The sequence below is a fragment of the Chaetodon trifascialis genome, chromosome 16 (assembly GCF_039877785.1).
Source record: "Chaetodon trifascialis isolate fChaTrf1 chromosome 16, fChaTrf1.hap1, whole genome shotgun sequence".
Classification (NCBI taxonomy): Eukaryota; Metazoa; Chordata; class Actinopteri; order Chaetodontiformes; family Chaetodontidae; genus Chaetodon; species Chaetodon trifascialis.
The window spans coordinates 22,589,678-22,610,544 of NC_092071.1; the positions used below are offsets into that span (position 1 = coordinate 22,589,678).

The 20,867-nt window shown below is 41.4% G+C and overlaps 1 protein-coding gene across 34 annotated transcripts in view; it reads left to right on the forward strand.

Moving 5' to 3' along the window:
* Nucleotides 1-20,867, forward strand: part of dlg2 (discs, large homolog 2 (Drosophila)) — a 220,157-nt gene that overhangs the window by 163,427 nt on the left and 35,863 nt on the right. For 26 of the 34 annotated variants that reach the window (XM_070982307.1, XM_070982281.1, XM_070982284.1 and 23 more), the window contains 7 exons: nucleotides 12,116-12,169; nucleotides 13,338-13,388; nucleotides 15,147-15,271; nucleotides 18,193-18,362; nucleotides 18,741-18,877; nucleotides 19,713-19,857; nucleotides 20,651-20,816. In XM_070982307.1, coding sequence (XP_070838408.1) covers nucleotides 12,116-12,169; nucleotides 13,338-13,388; nucleotides 15,147-15,271; nucleotides 18,193-18,362; nucleotides 18,741-18,877; nucleotides 19,713-19,857; nucleotides 20,651-20,816 — 848 coding nt within the window. Of the gene's footprint in view, nucleotides 1-2,929; nucleotides 3,443-12,115; nucleotides 12,170-13,337; nucleotides 13,389-15,146; nucleotides 15,272-18,192; nucleotides 18,363-18,740; nucleotides 18,878-19,712; nucleotides 19,858-20,650; nucleotides 20,817-20,867 lie in introns of those variants that run through there. The other 8 variants (XM_070982285.1, XM_070982298.1, XM_070982300.1 and 5 more) reach the window with 2 other exon arrangements.

Here is a 20,867-nt window from a genome sequence, read left to right on the forward strand (position 1 = left end):
TATTTGAATTTCTGATTGGGCCTTCTGATACGCCTGCCCATGCCCGCCTGCAGCTCCGCCCCTGTCCTGGGGACTTCTTCAGTTCTAACTGCCGGTCGGCACTCCCAGGTATCTTCAGCACCAGGCCTATTTTGTCTGCCTCCTATCCGAAATGACCTACCCAAAATAAATAGAGTATTTCTTCACAACTACAAGGGCTGTATGAAACATCTTGGTCTCAAAAGAAAGCTAAGACCTGTGAGATTACTACAGAAGTGTCAGAATCAAAATGTGTTACTGTGTCAGAGTAAATTCATCTTGAACACAGTAGAAATTTTAAATTTTTATCTCTGCCTAAAAACAAAACATTGTTTTGAGTGAAAACCACCTTTCAATCATGTGATAAAGGCCAAATTCTTCTTGAATTAGAGAAGTAATATCTGATGAGTAACTGTGCAAAAGTACATGAACCTGAGCAGTTGTACGGAGGTTTTCCCACAGGTGCTCGCCTGAGGGGAGGACCGTTATCTGTGTGAAAGCTCTCTACCAATCTTCTCTGTGGCAGTCGTTTTCTGCTTTCTTTTGTTTTTAGCCTCATAAAAGTATGAAATGCAAATAAAACAGTAAATTACACCTACGGTCGTCTGTAAGCCCAAAGATAGGGTATTTCATGTGAACGCTCCCCCCACTCTTGAAACCCCCTCCTCTCTATGTGAACAAGCAGGACCCTCGCGGTGGATCGTAAACTAACACAGAGTCATAGGAGCAGACTGTAGCAGCGTTTTCTCGAGCTGGAATATAACTTTTGACCATAAAACAGCAAAGGTAAGACATACTGTATGCTTTTGAGAAATATTTTACTGCTTCTCTTTGGCTGCTGGCTCGCGAGTTTTGGTCGCACAGTGAGGAGGCAGACATTGTCGTGATCGTCAGACTCTCTGCTTTCATATGATATCAGGCTTTTGTGGTTTGTATTTGTGCTGAACACAGCAGACGCTCTAAAGGGGACGTACACTGTTTTCGTGTTTTCCTTATATGCCCATATAATTTATTGCAGTATGAATTAGGTTTGGTTTTGGTGGCAATGCTTGGTAGAAGCTTTTAGCTGGGTTTCTCCCCTTATTCTGGTATGCTACAAGTTAGGATTGATGCTCGCAAGTGTGACCTTCGATCATTGACGTGCGCACACATCCCAGGTTGCCCCCTGTACAGGGGGCACTCATATTGGCGAGGTTTGAACCTCTGTGGGGTCACTGTCAGAGGCAGTAAAACCTCTTGGGTGTGGCTGGCTTTGACTTGACCATGACTTTCCTGATACAGGCCTGAAACGTACATGCTTTGGTTTGTACCTTTATGCACTAGTGCATTTCTTACAAAATGTCATATTTCCTTTGATTTTATGCACTATTTTTATACTTATTCTATCTTATTTTTGCTAGGAGGTGGGTTTTATTCTGCTTGCTCAGCTTGGTGTTCAGGACTCTGACAGCTCCTAACTTATATCCCAGTGGGTGTTGAGAGTCACACAGTAAGCACCGGTCTGTGTGTGGGTTTCCCTGTACTCCAATATGGAAGCTCCTGTCCTCTTCAGCACACCAAGCTGCTGTTTCTAACATCCCCTCATGTGAACTTAATGTAACTGTCCACTGGCTTGATGTGTTCTGTGAAGGCTTGCAGTTGTTGGTTTTGACTCGTGTCGTCCACGTATCTAGACCAGTGGCTCAGGGCTGTTCCTCTGAAGGAGGTCAAGGCTCGACCTTCTACTTCCTCCAAGTAGAGGCTGAACACAGTGAGCGTAACTTGCATGCAAGATGTTATTGAATATTTATTGTTGAAACATACAAATCAAGCAAATGTACCTTGAAAACACATGAAACAGCTAAATAACAAACCACCTAAATAGTGGCGCCTGCATCACCTGGTTTGATGACCTGTAAAACAAAGAGATGAAGGAGGAAGGAGCCTGTTCACCACCGCACTAACTGAGCCGAGAGCATTCAAGACTGGCACCGATGTGCGTTCATGCGCTACACAGTGACATAATGACCCTTCCTTGTTTCAGAGTTTCCTTGGGGAGCTCTAGGAAGTGCACAGGGCTTTGAAGCCAATTTGACACTCTAAACACAAAAATAACATCATTTATGGCAAACAGCATTTTGAATTATTGCTTTTCCATTGAGAATAAAAGCCAAAAAAAAAAAAAAAAACAGAGACAGCTCACAATTTTAGAGCTGTCACTGTGAAACTAATACACTTCACACTGTGGACCAATGTAGCTGTAACAGTATTTGTGACGTGAAACAACACTTTTTGCATTACACATAGTTTTTGATCCAGTGTTAATTTAATTAAAATAAAACATCCAAATATTCATTTGTGCAGCATTAAGTACAGAACTGCTGTCACCAAGCTCTGTTTCCAAAAAGCCCTTGAATCATCAGGGACAATCTTCTTTGGCTTCTTGCCTTTGACCCTTCAGATCCAGCCACTCCCACAGAGGCAGTCAAGGGATTTGTAGTTCAAGCTCCCATTGCCTCCAGTTCCCAGCAGCGCGTGCATCAGTTGTTTCTGCCTGGAGATGCGGATGCTGTAAAGCAGCACTGCCAGTTGAGTCATTTATTGACAGAGGGCTGGCAGCCAACACACAGACAACCCTTCTCTCTATCTCCTGCTGTTCTTATCTGCCTCTCTCCTTCCCATCATTCTCTCTTATTCATCTCCCTCTTTCTCCCCACTCTCACCCCCATTCATCTCTCACTTGGCTCTCCTCCCTCCCTCTCACTCTGTCTCACTCTGTCTCTCTCTATCTCTCTCTTGCCTCTTCTTCCCTCCCCTTTCTCTCTCTCTCTCTCTCTCTCTCTCTCTCTCTCTCTCATTTATCGTTCTCCCACTCCAGAAGCTCTGACACACACATACACACACAGTCACACACACCCCCCCATGTAGCCTTCTACAGCAGCCAGCCAGCCAATCGGTTCATTCATCATTCATTTTGCCAGAGTGAACGACTCATACATCAGGCAGGACCGTGTGTTGTGTTTGATGAGTGTACCAGTAACCTGCAGAAGAGGAACAAAAAGAAGGAAAGACAAAGTGTGGTGATCAGAGGTTAGTGTTGCATAGCAGCAGCATGACTGCTTACCTGAGCAAACAGCAGAGTTGCTTTGCGGACCTGGATGGAAGTGGGGACTGTGGGGAGGTGCCATGTTCCTTCAGCTGGCATCAGCAGCACCCCAACAATCACCACCGCCATCAGCAGCATCACCTGTGCCAGCGGTACCATTACGGATCTGTCCCTGGCGGTGCCACTCTTCCTAGGAGGGGGGGCCGTATGGCAGCCTGGCATTTGGACAGCGCATCCAGGAGCCCTAGCCGCTTGGCGGCAGTAAGAGCCAAAGGGGGGAGCTGTGATCTGTGGCCCTCTGAGTGTGGCTGTGTCCAGAGCTGGCAGGAGCCCTATCAGGTAAAGCTCTGCTCTTATCAGAGTGCATCAGCTAATGTGTCCATAGGGACCAATGAGCTGTTGGCCAGGTTTGGACTCAGTGACTTCTCTAGTGTAATCTGGAATGAATGTAAATTATGATGTAGGAGATATTGTTATGGCACTTTTGGTGATGGAAACAAATGTTGGACTAATGCATCACTCTGTCAATGACAGTGCTGGTTTCTGTCATTGCAGTATGATGGAGGTTGCTCTTTTCCTTCATCGGCATCTTGAGAGGTCAGTCTGTCAGACTCACTGAAACCTGTGCAATCCTAATCCTAATGTTATTAGATTGAGTTTCAGTCCAGACTGTAACAGACTGCAGTTTCTGAGGTTTTTCCATCCTGAAAAAAGTGAATACTTTTTTTTTTTTTCTGGCAGTAAAATAGATGTGTGTGTTACACGTTTTGTAAAAGTTTTGTTTGAGGCTTCAAGCCTCAGCCTGACCATGGAGGAGAAAGGCTGTCAGTATAGTTTGGTGTCTTGTTGAGGGGAGATCTTGAAGATGTCAGACCCTCTTGCTCATGCTTGTCAAGAGGCTATAGACCTGTTTTATTGAATTGATAACCTTAGTGATGGTCTCATATTTCTTGTCTTTTAGTATCCAATATAAGCTTCTATTAAGTTTTGCATAAAGGCCTTAAAACTAGCTCTGAGAGCGTCTGCATGTGGCAGCTAAGCAGCACTATTTGTGTGGCTGACTTAAAGGTATCAGTGTTAGCGTTAGTGTACTGTCGAGGACTGTAAAGCATTACTCTTAAGTTTCTCACATCTGCATCTTCATTGGAAACATCAGTCAGTATTGCTTCATTTTATCTGTGACTCTGACTCAAAAGCACAAAAGGAATAAAAACACCACATGCCAAAGGACTGAAGTGTAACTAAGTTGTGTTTCCAAAGGAAGCAAAATAGACAAGTGTTTGTAGGAATTCCAATTAGCTACATATGTTAGCATTAAAAGTGGTCAGGAGCTGAATCATGGGTCTTGCTATGTGAACAGTCTTGGCAACCCCACTACGCTCTGTGTGCCAAACATGAGTAACGGCCATGCTAAAAAGGAAAAGGATCTGCAAATCAAAGCACAAGGACAAATGGTGCTTCGCTGTTTATCATGGACATACCCAGTCTCTTCCAAATGTGGAACAAATCTGGAAAATTTCATAGCACTGATGAAATTGATGTCAAGGGTGACTTGGTTGACGAGGTCTGCTGTGAGTTCATCTCATCAGATATCAGAGCAATGAACCGAGCTGATGTTGTGCATCTGATTGCCAGAGCAGAATTATTTTTTGGAAAGACAGAGAGCGAGATTCTCAAGTGTTGAGAAAAATTTGGACGTGGAGAGAAATTCTGCTGTTATGAAAGGAACAAGCTTGCTAATGTCAGAACCTGATTGATGCATTTCTTTTTGGCTGCTTTCTCTCCCATATTTACAAGAGTCATTCTCTGGGGGCCAAAATATGTACTGTAATTTTGACATTGTGTCTAAACCTCCTCAAACGCTCAGTTCACATATCTTAAATACAGTTTGTTGTTGTCCTGTTACTTTTCGACAGGCCTATGTGCTGCTACAGATAAAACTGTGATAAGCTCATAGAGGCTGTTATACTGGCTCAGGCGATTTTGTCAGACTATGGTAGATAAAAGGTCACATTATCACCATTCACAGCGTAGAAAGCAAGCAAACATGAACTCTAAGTTACATTTGCAGTGTTTTTGTTTTTTTTCATAAGACACATCTCTTCAAATGCCTTTTTCATGTACAAATGTTGCCTACAGAACATGCATAAAGATGATAAAGGACATAGCCTAAGTGTGATATTTGCCTCTTGCATATGTTTTTCATTTCTACAGTTACATGTCTGTGAAGATTCTCATTCATCCACGTCGTGGTACTTCTAAGTGCCTCCAAAGGCAACCCATTACATATGAGTGTGCAGCTCTGATAGCAGCCATGATGACACTGTGTTCCTCTCTATTATGACCATGTGCACTTGGGTCTGAGTGTTCTCTCAGTGAAAGGCTCAATGAGCAGAACTCACGTCATTATTGACATAACAGTATCTGTTTTACCCTTTATAACATTTCAAGACCCTTCTGTGCTGTAAAGAGACATTGGCTGTGAATGTGCGCACTAAATGTCTAAAAGCAGTAAAACACATTTTCCTTTTTAGGAAAAAAAAAAAAATTCCTTTTTTTTATGAAGCAGAGCAAAATGGAGCTTTGTTTTCAGATGAGATGAAATTGGAGGGTTACCAGGGGCTTAATGACTGCTCAGTAAGTGTTATCCTTTAGGAATTACACACATTTTGTATGTGTGCAAGTGTAACTGATGTACTGTGAAAGCAAATCATGATTGTGGATTTAATTGTGTGGATGCGTAGTGTTTGGGCAACTGTAGCACGAGCAAAATTACCTCAGGCAAGGCCAGTGGGAGCTAATAGGAGGCCATCCATCATGTAGCTGAAGGAAAGGCAACGCAGTGAGATTGCAGCGTGGTGGTGGGTGGGGCATCAGCTGGAACACAGGGCTCTGTGATAAAGGAGGAGCTAGATGGAGACATAGATAAAAACATTCATACTAAAAGCAGACATATTTCAGACAGTGATGATAAACTGGAAAGGCATATTTTTAATGGAAATGCCATTTTTGAAAGTGAAATGTCAGAATTACTTTTTGAGCCGCTGAGCTGAACCTGTGTTCATTTGTCTTGTCTGACATCAGTCAATGCCAAAATTGGTTGTCCTTCATTATTACTTTCTTTTGCTACACTTGATGAGATGAATGATGATTCGTTATTTCCAATTAGACCCAGAAGAATCCACCAATATTATCTCTGCTGGCCAGAAATACAGACAGATAACCTTCCAGTTTGAACATGGTTGCAGCACATTTTAGGTCTCTTTACTTCTCGAGCAGAGTTTTTCTGTCCATTTCCATCCCACTCCTCCATTTTCTCCCCCTTCACTCTGGCCATACTTCTAAAACATCCACATTTCACATTGTGTTGTTGACTATTTTTACATGAGATGCCAGTGAATTATTGATACACTCGCCTTTCATGAGCCACTATACATAGATGTGCCGCTGAATTATTGAGCAAAACTCAATAAGAGCACAAGACTCAACTGAAGGAAACACAAGCAAGTCTCTCTGTGACATGCATCAAGCTTGCGTTGTCGGCCTCTGTGAGCCCGATGAGCGTTACGCAGCATACACAGCATCCAGTTAGAGCTTTATGTTTTAGCTGATGAATGTGTTGTTTCTGTTCTCTTCATCACAATATCAGAGAACAACTGTAAGACAAATACACAACAGTGTGGAAATTTGTTGAGTGTTTGCTGAATGATATACTGTACATGAGAAACTAGCCATGGAGGAGGGCATCTGGCCTGACACCACCAGAGAGCTGACCTAATTAATACAGCACTGGGTCTGCCTGTAGTCACACTATATAGCACTGAGCTGTGAGTGTCTTTTTTCTGTGCTGGCAGAATTACAGTTGGCATTCAGGTTTATTAGACTACGATTGTTGTTGTCATGGCTATAGTTTGTAGCTTCATGAGTGCCTCCTAACATATCAAGCACAGGCCTAATGTGTTGTTGGAGGCAGTTGATCACGCGGTGATGTTTGGATGCATGAGCAAGAAGATAAGTGCAGTTAAGCATGGCATTTATATGCACAGTTGAGTGGCCATTACCTCTTGGGGGTCTGTGTGTGCATACGTGTGGATTCATAGCGGCAGTGGTATCCATGTTACATTGCACTGGGCACTGAAGGGTAAAGAAGTGAAACTGCGTGACGCAATTAGGAATTGTATTTCTTAGCATCTTCATCTTTTTCTGAAAGCATCAGGACAAGAATAATGTTATTGAATTTGGATCCTCCCAACCTACAATCAGATTATTTGAGCTTCCTGTTCTCCAGACTGATAGATTTGTTTATCTGTGTCTGTCCTGTAATATTTGCAAGTGGACTGCTTTCTGTCAGAGAAGGCAGGTCAGAGTTGTTGTGGACATTACCTGCATCACAGAGTAGTGTGGAAGCATCAGTGAATGCTTGTGATGGAAGAGTATTTGTTTGTGTTTGAACAGACATAAATGAATGAGTGTTTTTATTTTTTGTGACAGGATTGCTTTGCAGCCACACGCCAGTATGTTGTGTTGTTTGAATATGCTCTCTATGAGAACGGCTGTGAACTCATACATCTGATTAGTGTCCGTGCACGGCAAGCAGAAGTGTCTTAATCCCTCTCTTCATTCCACTCACAAACGCCGTTTTCCTTCAATCAGTTTCTGGCGTCGCAGTCCTGCACAGCCGGCCAACTGTAATCTTTCTTTTTTTGTTAAATTCACCGAGTCAGTCAGTCTCTCCGTCACCGTGTCTCTGTGATGTTCACAGTCACACACCATTCAGAGTCCTTTATTTGAATGAGTCACAGTAATTCAACAATTCACATGAATGTCAGTGCTTCAGAACTAAGCTGGGAGATCCTGCATATTACTGTCCTCAACAGAAATGTTGAATCTATAAACAATGTAAAAGCTGGGTGCAGTTACTTCATGAAATATGCTTAATGCTCAATAGAACGTCTTTTTCCAAGAAAGTAGAGTGTTTTAAAATTGCTGTGCTGGAGAGAAATTATGGTGTCATTATTCAACTGAAGATAAGCCAGCTGCAATTCACTAATGGGATTTTCTGTTTTAGCTTTGGCATGATGAACTTTTTATTGTTTTCATGGGGAATGAGAATGAGAATAGAGCCAAAAGTTAACTGGGGCAACAAAAGACCTTAAACAAACCAGAATAAAAGATCACAGGGGACAATTTAAGGAGATATTAGTTCACTATTCTTCTCCCTCTTCTTCATCACTGGCGTCCAATACAAATGATTACTCATGTAAAATATCCCAGAGTCTGGTTTGATGCTAATTTGTATTCTCCAATCTGCAGAAATACTGATGAACTGATTTGATTTTACTTGGATATCAGAATCAGACCAAGCATAAAAACATGTTGATGGAAGTATTTCAGTGACAGGAACGCTGCATTATTCATCTGACCTGAAAATGAGGAGAAATTGTGGTGATTAAACTGTGTGGATGCGTCCTGGTGGAGACACTGGTACAGTACGGTCCTCCTCTGTCTAAGCAGCTGTCATATTTTGCTTATTTAGTTTGGCTTGACGAAGTGCTTTTGGTTATTGTTCATTCAGTTGTTTAGGTTTGTCTACATCTTTTATAGTGCGTGCTCTTTACTGAAGCTGCGTTTTCCACAGATCAGCTGTCTGTCAAAAGGCACATCCAGTTTTTTCTTGGATTATTGTTGATGAGAAAAATGTTTCAAATCAAATCAAATATAGCTTTATTTTCCAAATGATGAAATTAATTTGGTCAGAAGTGCATACAGAGGGGATTAGAGTACAACGTGTGAGATAAAAACACAGAAATTACACATAGAAAATAGTAGTTGAGGTAAAAAATAAATACAGTCCACAGAGGGAACCATATCACAGAAAAACTGTATGTTATCCTACCTAAAGATAGATCCTCCTCTCACATAAAGCACATGCACACGCACACAAATGTGAAAATGTAAGTCAAAGGTTACAAATTTGTTTTAAATTGCATTTAAACTGTCGCACTTTTGAACAGATTCATCATAACAGAAAATATATCTGGCTTAGTTAAATCAATTAAAGTGAATGTCGCTAAAAAACAGCTCATTATTAATGCAGATTGTAATTGATTGAAATAAAGTCTTTAAAGGCACATTTTACTTTTGAAGAAATGACGTTTTTTTTTTTTTTTCAAATAGAAAACATAAATGCTCATCTAGCAGTGGTGTAAAGAGCCAGCCAGTCAGAGCACAGGCAGGTCATGTAGTCTCAGCTGTATGATAGTTATGATGGAGACATGAGTGGACAGGGCCAGTCTCTTGCTGATGACACGTGCTGTCACTGGACTGATGACCAAGCAATCTCGTCTTTCACAGCATCATGTAAGTCAGACACACATTGGGTCCACAGTCTGTAAGGTGTCCTGAAACTACACAATAGCAGTGACATAAATGTCTGTGTGGGTAGAAACTGCACAGTGTGGTAAACTGTCTACCTCATGATAACACCACATGTTTCAGAAAGGATTTAGCAACAGCTCTGAAGTTCAAAGATGATCAGTTCTAATAATGCTCTTGTCTTATTCACATGATACGATATACTACGTGATATGCCTTCCATTCTTTCTTACTCTAGTTATTCACAGGAGAATGATTTTCCCTTTCTTTTCTTGATAGCTTTGGGTTCTATTCATCTTGTGAGGACAAAATCAATACATTTCCAAGGAATCTCCAAATGCATGCTTGAGCATCATCTTCTGAAGTGTGTCTCATCCATCAGGCTTGTCATATACATAGTCACCTGATGTTCAGTCACTGCTCTCATGTTGTGGCCAAAACACGGATTGACTCCCTTGGGAGTCCCATTTTCTACAGGCCATGAGGAGAAAAGATTTTGTGTGCAGTGTTACTGTGTGACAGTGGTTTCATTTCATACTGCACAATTTATGACTGCGGTGTTATTACCTGACTGGAGGTCGAACTTAAGATACAATACAGGCCAGAGAGCAGTGGAACAGAGCCATAACAAGCAGACGAAAGACAACTTGAACTTGAAAGCAATTAGTTCAATATGTTTTGACACTCTTGTTATTTTTCTCATTACATTTTGAACATTTATGTTTACTAGGCATTCTTGGCATATTTCAACACGAGCTGCTGCTATTTGAGCCATATTTTACACAGATGAACAGTGGAGGATTAAACCCAAGCACTGACCATCACAACCAGCTGTTATCACAACATACAATATATGCACAGATAGTCACAGACAGCTTCTGAAAGGGATAACAGAGTTTATTTAACTTCAGCAATACTGATTAAGTAATACTTCAGTCAATAAACATTCACTGTCCAACTACAATAACAAGCAGCTATTAGCAGGAGCAACTACACTAACAAGCATAGTGACAGCAGCGTGTGTGTGTGTGTGTGTGTGTGTGTGTGTGTGTGTGTGTGTGTGTGTGTGTGTGTGTGTGTGTGTGTGTGTGTGTGTGTGTGTGTGTGTGTGTGTGTGTGTGTGTGTGTGTGTGTGTGTGTGTGAGTGAGAGTGAGACAGTGAGAGCAGGAGAGGGGTGAGAGAGAGAGTGAGATGGAGAATGCAAGATGGCGGATGTTGCCACCTGAGAGGCTACGTCACAGGAGAATTCATGATGGTGGGTGGAACCATTAGAGTTAAACAGAGATCTGAGATGCAAGATAGGGGATGTGATGAACATGTCTCCGACAATAAGATGGCGTGGAGTTATGCTGCCACACTGTCTAGGCCTTTTAGGTGTGTGGGTGCGTGTGTGGGTTAGTAGCACTTAAAATGAAGCAGAGGAGATCCCAACCGCAGCGGAAGACACAACAACTGTCCCTTTGAAACTCAAGAACCAGGCTTTTAACTGTGCACAGTGCAACTTTATACGCACTAAGCACAGCCCAACAGCATGGGACAACACAATCAATGTAGCATGTCAGACACACAGAAACAAGCAGTAAGCACAATGAACTGTATAGAATGAGCAATTTCAAAGAGCAACAGCGGGACTCAGTGGTCCGTTAACTTTGGGAGCGATTAACATGTGTCTTGGTCTGTCTGGTATTTCCGCCACAGTTTCTTCTTCTTCTTTCAAGCTCAGACAATGACAGGGCTGTTGTCTCACTTTGATGGGGGTTTAACACCAGGCTGGTCCTCGTACAGCAGCAGGGACAACAGCGACAGTCAACTTCATTGAAAGAGAGCTTGGTGTAGAAGTTATCCTTCTCTTTCTTGAGGAATGGAAAATGTGTATCTCAGGGCAATCTTTCATGGGATACAAATGTGTTTAGTGAACACAATACAGTCTTCTACTCCTCCAGTGAATTGGGGGACTGTTGCCTAAGTTAGTTAAAGTATATGTTGATTTACGAAAGGGACACCCCCTGTAGGAACTTGACATCGCAGTGGAAAAAGTGCCCTGGAGTGAGGCACGTCCATTCTCGGTGTATCCTTGGTGACATCATGGCTGCATTGCAGGAACTGCCTGTTATGGTGGGTCTCATCCAATGGGAAACCAAGATTTGGAATCAAACTAAATCTCACACTCAGGTGGGATTCAGGGTCTGACAGGGTTGATTTTTGGCACTGTTTCTTTGCTCAGGCTTTCATTTTTCCATGTGGGCTACTCTTAGTTCACCGTGTGATGAGGTTCCAACACTTTGCTGTATGAAGCACAGATTCTGCTAGTTGTACGGTGTCAACACTGCATATCTCCATGATACAAATTTACTATGTCTACTGGTTTACTGCCCGTGTTCTCATCCCTCTTTCTTGTTAAACCCATTCAGCTGTAATACTGTATCAGAGTGCTGTGTATGAGAAGGGAGAGTTTCATCTGGAGTGTCATCCAGCAAATGGAAGTGTGTTAAATTGTTGATGATACAGAGATCCACAAGCTTGTCCCCCTGGATGCATTTATGGAAAGTAGGACAGTGGTGGGCCCCAGCGTCTGTCTATCTCTAAAACTTAAGTCTCACCCTTTTCTCCCCCTTCTCTCTCTGTCTCTCTCACAGGCCAGCCCTGCCCCGATAATCGTCAACACAGACACTTTGGAGTCAGTTCCTTATGTGAGTTGGAATTTTTGTGTCTTTTTTTAATGTGCCTATTTGTCTTTTTAATGAGAAGATCAATTGCTCGAGCAGATTAAAGTACGCTTGAGTATGAGCATGTTAAAAGAAAGAATCAGTCGTTCCCTTTCTGCTCTGCTACTTGTTTGGGATGAGACAGAATGTGTGGTTTATTAGTATATTTTGACTGTGTAACTTATCTTAAGAAAACAAATGAGGTCGCAGTGCTGAATTATTGATGTTTTTTCATGAATAAAAGAGCAGCACAAGACTTTCTAAAGACCTTCACCTCTAGCACTTTTCACAGTATTTTACATCAAAACGAATAAATGAAGCTGTGATGCAGAGCAGCAGCTGAAAAAATAACAAATTCTATCTAACAGGGATAGGGCTCCAAGAGGTGGTTTATCTTTCATGATAAAGTTGTCACAGTTGGCAGTTATGCTAACAGTTAAATATGCTTTTTTGATTTGTGAAGAAATGAGGACAGGAAAGCCTCTGTGACTTTTTTTTTTTTCCAGTCTTTTTTTCTGCCAGACATTACTTATTTTTAATTAGGCATTTTATTGTGATAGAGCTTTGACCATATACTCAAGTCAAAATTCAATATTCATTACTAACATCAGATAAACTGCCTCATTCACTGCTGTTGCTTGTTTAGTCGTCAGTTCTTGCTGGCTTCTACAATCATTTGACCTTCTGATAATAATATTGGATGCTACTCAAAAATGATGCCCAACTGCGAATATTATATGCAGCATCTCATATGCTCATGTGCTATTCCTGTATGAATGCATAATGACGGAAGCGCCTGGTGGTAATTAATCATCTCAGTTAGATACAGGATGAGACTGGCTCCTCTGTAGCTACCCTCCCTTTTGCAGAAATAGCAAATGTTGATAAACCGTCACCTTAAATTGTTTCTCTTGAGGATGCAGACTATTTAGCACAGAAAGTGCAAATGGCCATGCAAAACACCTGTCACCGTCAGTTTAAGTATGGGCAGTCTGCTTTTATGTAGAGCCAATGCTTAACACCCTCACCCTCTATGAATATAGTCCAATATAAACATTGAGGAGCACTCGCATGTATTTCATTTTAATGCAATGCTTGAAGGACAGAAATGTGGAGTGAATGTCTTGGCTCAATCTATTTTCTCTTTCCTCAGGTTAACGGCACAGAAATCGAATATGAGTTTGAGGAAATCACTCTAGAGCGGGTGAGTATCTCAGATCCCACAGCTATGTTTAACCTCAGAAAATCTATGAGAACATGCCTCGACAGAGGTACAGTGAAATGGTTTTCTGCAGGCTTTAAAATAAGACACAAGGCATGATAGGGAAGTTAAAGTAATCCCGCTGCCTGCTGCCTCATGAGAGGATCTGTGTTCTGTATTTGGTTCAGTGGTCTGTGTGTATATCATGAGCTTCTATCTAAAAGGATGTGGGAGGGCGCCTCATTCTGGGTATGAATTGTGTGTGACCATTAGGACTTTTATGTGCCCAGACTAGATTTGAACTCTAACTTTCTTCCATACCACCATACTCCACATAAAATAGCTTGTTGTATGTATAAATGTCATGAAAGAATCCCCACACCGAAATTTAACGAGGCTTGTACGTAGCTCTAAAGTCACCTTCTCATCTGACCCTGGTTAAAATTTCAGTCATTCAGTAATTTGACTTGAAAATTAATTTATGCAAACAGCATGAAGCAGTTTATCTGCTCACAACCATATAAAACGATTTGTGTGCTAAAGCAGATGTGGCAGATGAGCTTAAGCTCATAAATGAATCTCCAGGTCATTGAGATGGAAATATCGGCCAAGTGGACGCTAACCGGCACAGAGTAGAAGGAGTTTTAACAGCTCCAGTATGATCAGGAGCAGAGAGACACCCAGACCAACAGCAAAGGTGATCATCACCAGCACACCAGCAAGGGCAGCCTGTACTGGGGCTTCGAAGAGACGAGGTTTAATACAGACAGTTGTCAGAATCACAATCAGAATACCTTTAGTGGTCCCCCAGAGGGGAAATTACCTTTCAGTTACATCCCGTCCAAGAAACATAAAAAGACAGTGACAAAACAGGGGGAGGACAGGGGCTGCCATCCATACTCCAGGACTTACATATTCATCATCAGACATCAGATAATGGCCATAACCATACTGTGCTGTCTCTGAGCACAGTCAGGCCTGTGTCTGGTCCTCTCAAGTCGTGAGCTTAAGACTGTTGTTTTGATTCAGTATTCCAGGCCCCACGGGGACGCTCAGTGGGTTTTGCAATCAAGAGAAGTTGCTATTCCCTTAAGCTAACAATTTAATCAAAGCTTGACTTTCATTTTGTGAGTGGGCATCCAGGGGATTTTAGTTGCAGAGCTGACAAAGTGCTGCTGCTGCTCCCAAAGACATGATGTGATCCTGCTGCCTTATAAATACAATATTTCATACTGAAGTCATGATAATAAGGAGCCAGATAGAGAGGATGTGACCTGGACTTACAGCAGGATGCCGGAGCCATTTTCTAATGGCAAACTGAAGACTTAACACCTCTGACCACTTATTAATCACACTGAGAGCAATGACACGAAAAAGCCATACATTTGAATTATGCATCAATATTTAACTGACTTAAAAAGACTTTACTTGTGCATCTCTTACTTGTGCATGTGACCTAGTAAATGTGCATTTTGTGCATTTTGCAGTGCTCAATACTTGCATCAGCATTACCATTAGCTTCAGTGTTACAGTGTTTGAATAGTCTCCATTGAAATGATAACAGCAGCAGGTCATGTTGTCTCTCTTACATGCAGCTGGACTGTTTCTATAATAGCATGCTAAATACAGCCCCACTGAAGGCAGTTGTCCTCAAACTGTTAGAAACATGCAGCTGACGTGTTAGCATTTTACAACACCACAGAGAGAATAAGTTCTCCCTACAGAGTCCCTGTTGTCACTGACTGCTTTCCATGGCTCCAGGGTAACTCAGGGTTGGGCTTCAGCATTGCCGGAGGGACAGATAACCCACACATCGGTGATGACCCCGGCATCTTCATCACCAAGATCATCCCTGGAGGAGCTGCAGCAGAGGATGGACGCCTGAGGTCAGTCACTTATACACAGGTTGTTATTAAGAAATAACTAGAAAAGTTTTTAGACCACACTGGAAGAAGTGTTTTGAGAAACGTGCATGTCTCAAAATATATCAGAGCAGAAATCTCCTTTAAGAGGATGACTTTAAGATAATCTCTCTCACCACTCACTGGAGACTGGATATATCACTGCTTACTCCTCCACTACTGCACAGGATAATCTTCCCCTGGAAATCTTTCATAGAAATCTATTTGAAATAGTATACTGCACTCATTTTTCTGTTGGTGTCTGATGCATTTTGAAGTGCTTTACGGACTGAAACCTGTGCAACCTGCATAAAACCTTTGAAGCCTGCAAAGTCATTTTATTTATATTAGTGAGTAATGATTTTTTTTTAACTATTCTGTATTTTTGAACCATTTAACCATAATCAGATATTACAAAGTAAACCTCTGTTTATTTAATCTCAAGAGTAACAAACCACCCTAACCCTATTTTTACAGTTGTACTTGAGTCTCTTTTCTTTCCAATTAAAACCATCAACAGTTAACCTACAATACTCACTCAGCAGCCACGCTGACTGGTCTCTGATAGAGTTCATACTGATCCTGACGGTCTACACTCCAAAGCATTTGTCTGTATTACTAAAGGGTGGCCCACCATCTCCAACAGCCTTATTTAATGAACAGATGGGGTGTGGATACAGTCCATCAGATCCTTTCCTACAGTAGTTTATCAAGGAGGCAAGGACACAACCTGAGCTCAGTCATCACTCTGCTTGAGTGAAAGGCTTGCTTGAGGGAAAACACTGCCTTCACTGTACTTGACACCTTGGATCATGGCTAATTTAGTTATAAATGTGAACACCCTTACCTTAAGTATGACCTCAGTGAAACTGTAGAGCCATAGCTTGATTGATAATAGTTTGGCCTTTCACTTTTTGTGGTCTAATGCATCTTGAGCCAGTAAATGTATTCCAAGGTTTCCAGTCGTTGTCCAAGAGGCAGCATTAGAATGTTCCCTTGTAATTACATTGAACTGTAAGAATTTTTTTTTGGAAATCTTTTCTTCGGATTTTGTCCCTCTACCTGTATCATGATATCCTTAATGCCACTTATCTTTATGTTTTAGAAAATACTAGACAAGACAGATGGAGTTCAGAAAATATATGCTGATGCAGCACTATTAGCAGCTAGGAAATGTATTGCTTTCCACTGAACATCTACTGTTTTGCCAACAATGGTCACAGTGGTGAATTGACTATCCAATTATTTGACATGGCTCATTATAACGGTCTGGCAATGTGACATAATTTCTTGTTTCATGGAAACATTTATGAACTATTTAACAAAGAAAGAAAACAAATTAGAATCTTGATATGTAGATCTTATAGTATTAATAATTATTTGTGTGTGTGCGTGCACGCTGTTTGATGGTTACCGTGTTACCAACTGATGGATTCCCTTTGTTAGACCTCCGCTGTCCATGTTGTATGTGATTTTATTTGAATAGGTCAAAGTAAATGGAAATTCTATAATGGGTAGTCATTGGATCTGTACTTATGTTGTATTCTATAACAAAGACAAGGAAAAAAGAGCTGGATAATGCTGGTTTTGGTTGCAGACTAGCCCCTGTTCTTTTTCCAAGGTGTCCAAGGTTTCCAAGATGCAGCTCTGGAGCATTACTGTCAGATCACAGATGCTAGAGAGGAGCAGAGTGCATGCAGAGAGTCAATCTCAAGCAGATCTCAGAAGAAGCAGAAAGGTCATAAATCACACTTAGCCTAATTGATGGTCACCCACTCCAAGGTGGGCAGCAAGACTCATGCATTATGAATAGAGGTGAAGTCTAATCTCTGAGAGGAAGGAGACCTAATAGGGATTTGGTTTTCTATAAAATAGTAGAAGACAGACTTCCTCTGTCACCTCTGGGACACTGCAGCAGAGCATTAAGCATACTTAATGCACAAGCTTACCTTGAGGGACTGCTTGGAGCATTTCAGATGTTTTTCATGGAGGCTGTTGTGCTGGAGAGGTAAAAGCATGGATGTAGTCAGGACTAAACCCACAATCACCCCACCATTATATGTCTGAGAGGTTTCTATGAGCCTATCTGGTACACATTCTCAAGTTCTTTGTAAATGTAGTTTATCTCAGTTCAGACTTTTCTCACTGTGAAGAGCTGTTTATTGTTACTGGCTGTTCATTTAGCCATCAGCAACAAGAGTTCTTCGATTACCCACCAACAAAATACCAACATACTGTAGATATGTTACCTTAATATATTGGCTCTGCGTCATTTTTGAGAACAGAAAAAAGATTATTTTTCAAAGATTTAATGGTAATATTTTTTATGCCATAAGACATTTCTTTGCTCTGCTTCCCAATGGTGGAAATGGGTGCGTTAATATGCGAGTGTGTGTGTGTGCTGGGTCCCAGCTGGTCCCTATGAGCACCCTCAGGAGAGTTGTGTCCTTGTGTACCAGGGCATGGATGTTTTGGTCGACACCTCAGGGGAATTCAAACTCAGCCGCTCACTGATTGTGATTTTTACACACTTGTGTGCTTGCCCACATACACACACCGATTCATAGTCTAACCCAGTCCATCTCTCTGTCACGCATTGCAGACACACATACGTATACATACAAAAGTGTTAATGATAATAATAGTTACTAATATTCAATCTAGAACTCATACAAACACATGGGTCATCACTGTAAGTAACCACGACCTACTGTCGGCAACCACACACAGTCAATTCTTTCATCAAATGTATGTGTGCCAAAAATAAGACTCCTCTGCTTAACTGTCGTGTTTGTATTCACGAAAGTTTCCGCTTATGCTGCTCAACCTATTCTGATGAATGTAATGGTGTAGGTGCAGCCTTGCTCTTAGTTATTACCAGTGATTATCATCTGTTCCTCCTCCAGAGTAAACGACTGCATCCTGCGGGTGAATGATGCAGACGTGTCTGAAGTTTCTCACAGTAAGGCAGTGGAAGCCCTGAAGGTTGCTGGCTCTATCGTCCGGCTGTACGTGAGACGCCGCAGACCAATGCTGGAGACCATCATTGAGATTAAACTCATCAAAGGACCAAAAGGTGGGCTTATTTCAAAACAGGGTTTTCCGTGGCTCAATAAAAGGAGTTGGTAGTACATAATGTTGCAGGGGAGACAGTATTATTTTCCTCAGTATTGTGTTGGGGAAGGTTGCAGTTCACCCAAAATACAACAAGCATTTTCCGCTCTTCAGGTTCCAGTCAAATTGTTCCTTTTCTTAAAAAAAAGTGTCAGAAAACTTAAATGTGCATGCAGATAATGTTTAAATGACCTTCTCTTCTTGGTTAAATATTTAGATATATCCTGTATGTCATGATGCACCTCATCATATGTCATCTGATACGTAAATCGTAAATCTGTCATACACACAACCCAGAAACTAATCAACTGCTTTCATATATGTACAATCACACACACAGGGCTCGGCTTCAGTATTGCAGGTGGAGTTGGAAACCAGCACATTCCTGGTGACAACAGCATATACGTCACCAAGATCATTGATGGCGGGGCGGCGCAGAAGGATGGCCGGCTACAAGTTGGAGACAGGTTGCTAATGGTCAGTACAAAAATTTGGTGAATTTTAAGAGCTTGCAGGCAGATATTTCATAAAATAAATGTTAGGCTGATAAGTCAAGTATATTTTTATAGATTATTTCTTATGAAAAACCAGTAATATCTTTCAGTGAACCTCAGTGGAAACACTGGAATATTGAATGGCAAAAAATACATTAGAGTAACTAGAAAGATAAAAACTTCTCTCCATTGTAATGCACTACAACAGTCATGTAATGAACATGATGTTTGTGAAGCTTAGAGTTGTCTCTGTGGTCATTTTGAGGCTGAAGCGGGGTTGTGAATCTCAGGTAGTCAGCAGTCAGAATCTCTCATCAACATCCATGATATCACACTGATGCGGCCAGTGAGTCTTCTGAATAACCTGTTTAGCATTTTAATCATGTAATACAATGCTCACTATTGTATAGACACATATCCAGGAGACAAATAGTGATTCCATGAACTAGGTTACCCTGTGTTCACCACATAAACCAGCAGTGAATTAATCAGGCAATGTGCTTTCAGCTGACAATATTCTTCCTGCATCTTAAGTCTAAATGATAATTAAGTGGTGAAATGAGTCTCTGGCACACATTTTGAAAGCAAGAAATTGGCAACCTACTGGCTCACTAGTGTCACAGCAAGCTTCTCTTGAGGAGGGTATTCCTCTTGCTTAACCAGCGCTTAATTTAATTACCTTCCCACTGTCGTGTTCTCACCCAAACACCATCTGTCATAATCCAGTCTCCTGGAGGCAGAGAGCACGCTGGACTAATCTAAACTGAGCAGTAAAACTCCTGGTTGAACAAACAGGGACTGTATGTGTGTTGGGACAGGTGAACAACTACAGTCTGGAGGAAGTGTCTCACGAAGAGGCTGTGGCCATTTTGAAGAACACTTCGGACGTGGTCTACCTAAAAGTGGGAAAGCCCACCAATGTCTACCTATCAGATCCCTATGGGCCACCTGATATCACACACTGTAAGTCCTCACCTTTTCTATTTGAACTGATCAGTCATCAGTTGACTAGTCATCTGTCATCAGATTAGTATTTTTCAGTGAATGTAAAGAATGTTAAAGTGTGTCATGTGTCACCCACCGATTAATACACAACACTGTGTGTGCTGAATCCATATCTGAGGGCATGATGATGAATCACTGAGGCTATCACACAAAGTATTATTATCCAGCAGAAACAGAGCAACATTAGCATTATTTAGAGATCATGTTTTTGTTCACCTTGTGGACATTACTCGCTTGCTCTTTCTCCTTTTAGCTCTGGTTTGGTCTATACCTACTGCTGTCGAAAACGTAACTGCTAAATGCACCACTATGTTCAGCAGCTAGTCTCAAATTTTGTCTGTGTGTTTGGAGCTAAGCAAGTAGTGTGCAGTGGATTCATCATTTCTTTTTGGGTGAAAGTGAACAGTAAATGTTATGTTAAACCAAAACAACAAGCTAAAAGAATGGAATTCCTTTGAAACTGTACACTGAGGGCTGTTTCTTCACACTTAGTCACAGCCTCTTTGTTTTTACAAGTATATTTTTATATAAGAGGAAACTGCTGCTTTTATACACATTTTGGAATTTTCAATTTTCACTTCTACTTTTCTTAGACGCTAACCCCAAATTATTGTGTTTTGAAACTAGACTAGAATAAAAAATTAGAAATACAAAGTGTACAGGAATACTTTCTTGGCATCATAAAAGTGTGTCAGTGAGTTTTTTTGTGTTCGTATAGCTGCCACATTACTCTCTCGCTCTTCCTTCACAGCTTTCTCTCCAGCCATGGAAAACCATATCTCTTCCCCTATCAACAGTGGCACTCTGGAGTACAAGTCTGGTCTCCCCCCCATCTCCCCTGGGAGTTATTCCCCCCTCCCTAAGCACTTACTGGGGGAAGAGGATATAAACAGGTTGGATGGTTTTTCCTTCTTACGGTAATTACCTCCCTTCCTACCAGACTACTAGAACTACAGGTAGAAGTGTTG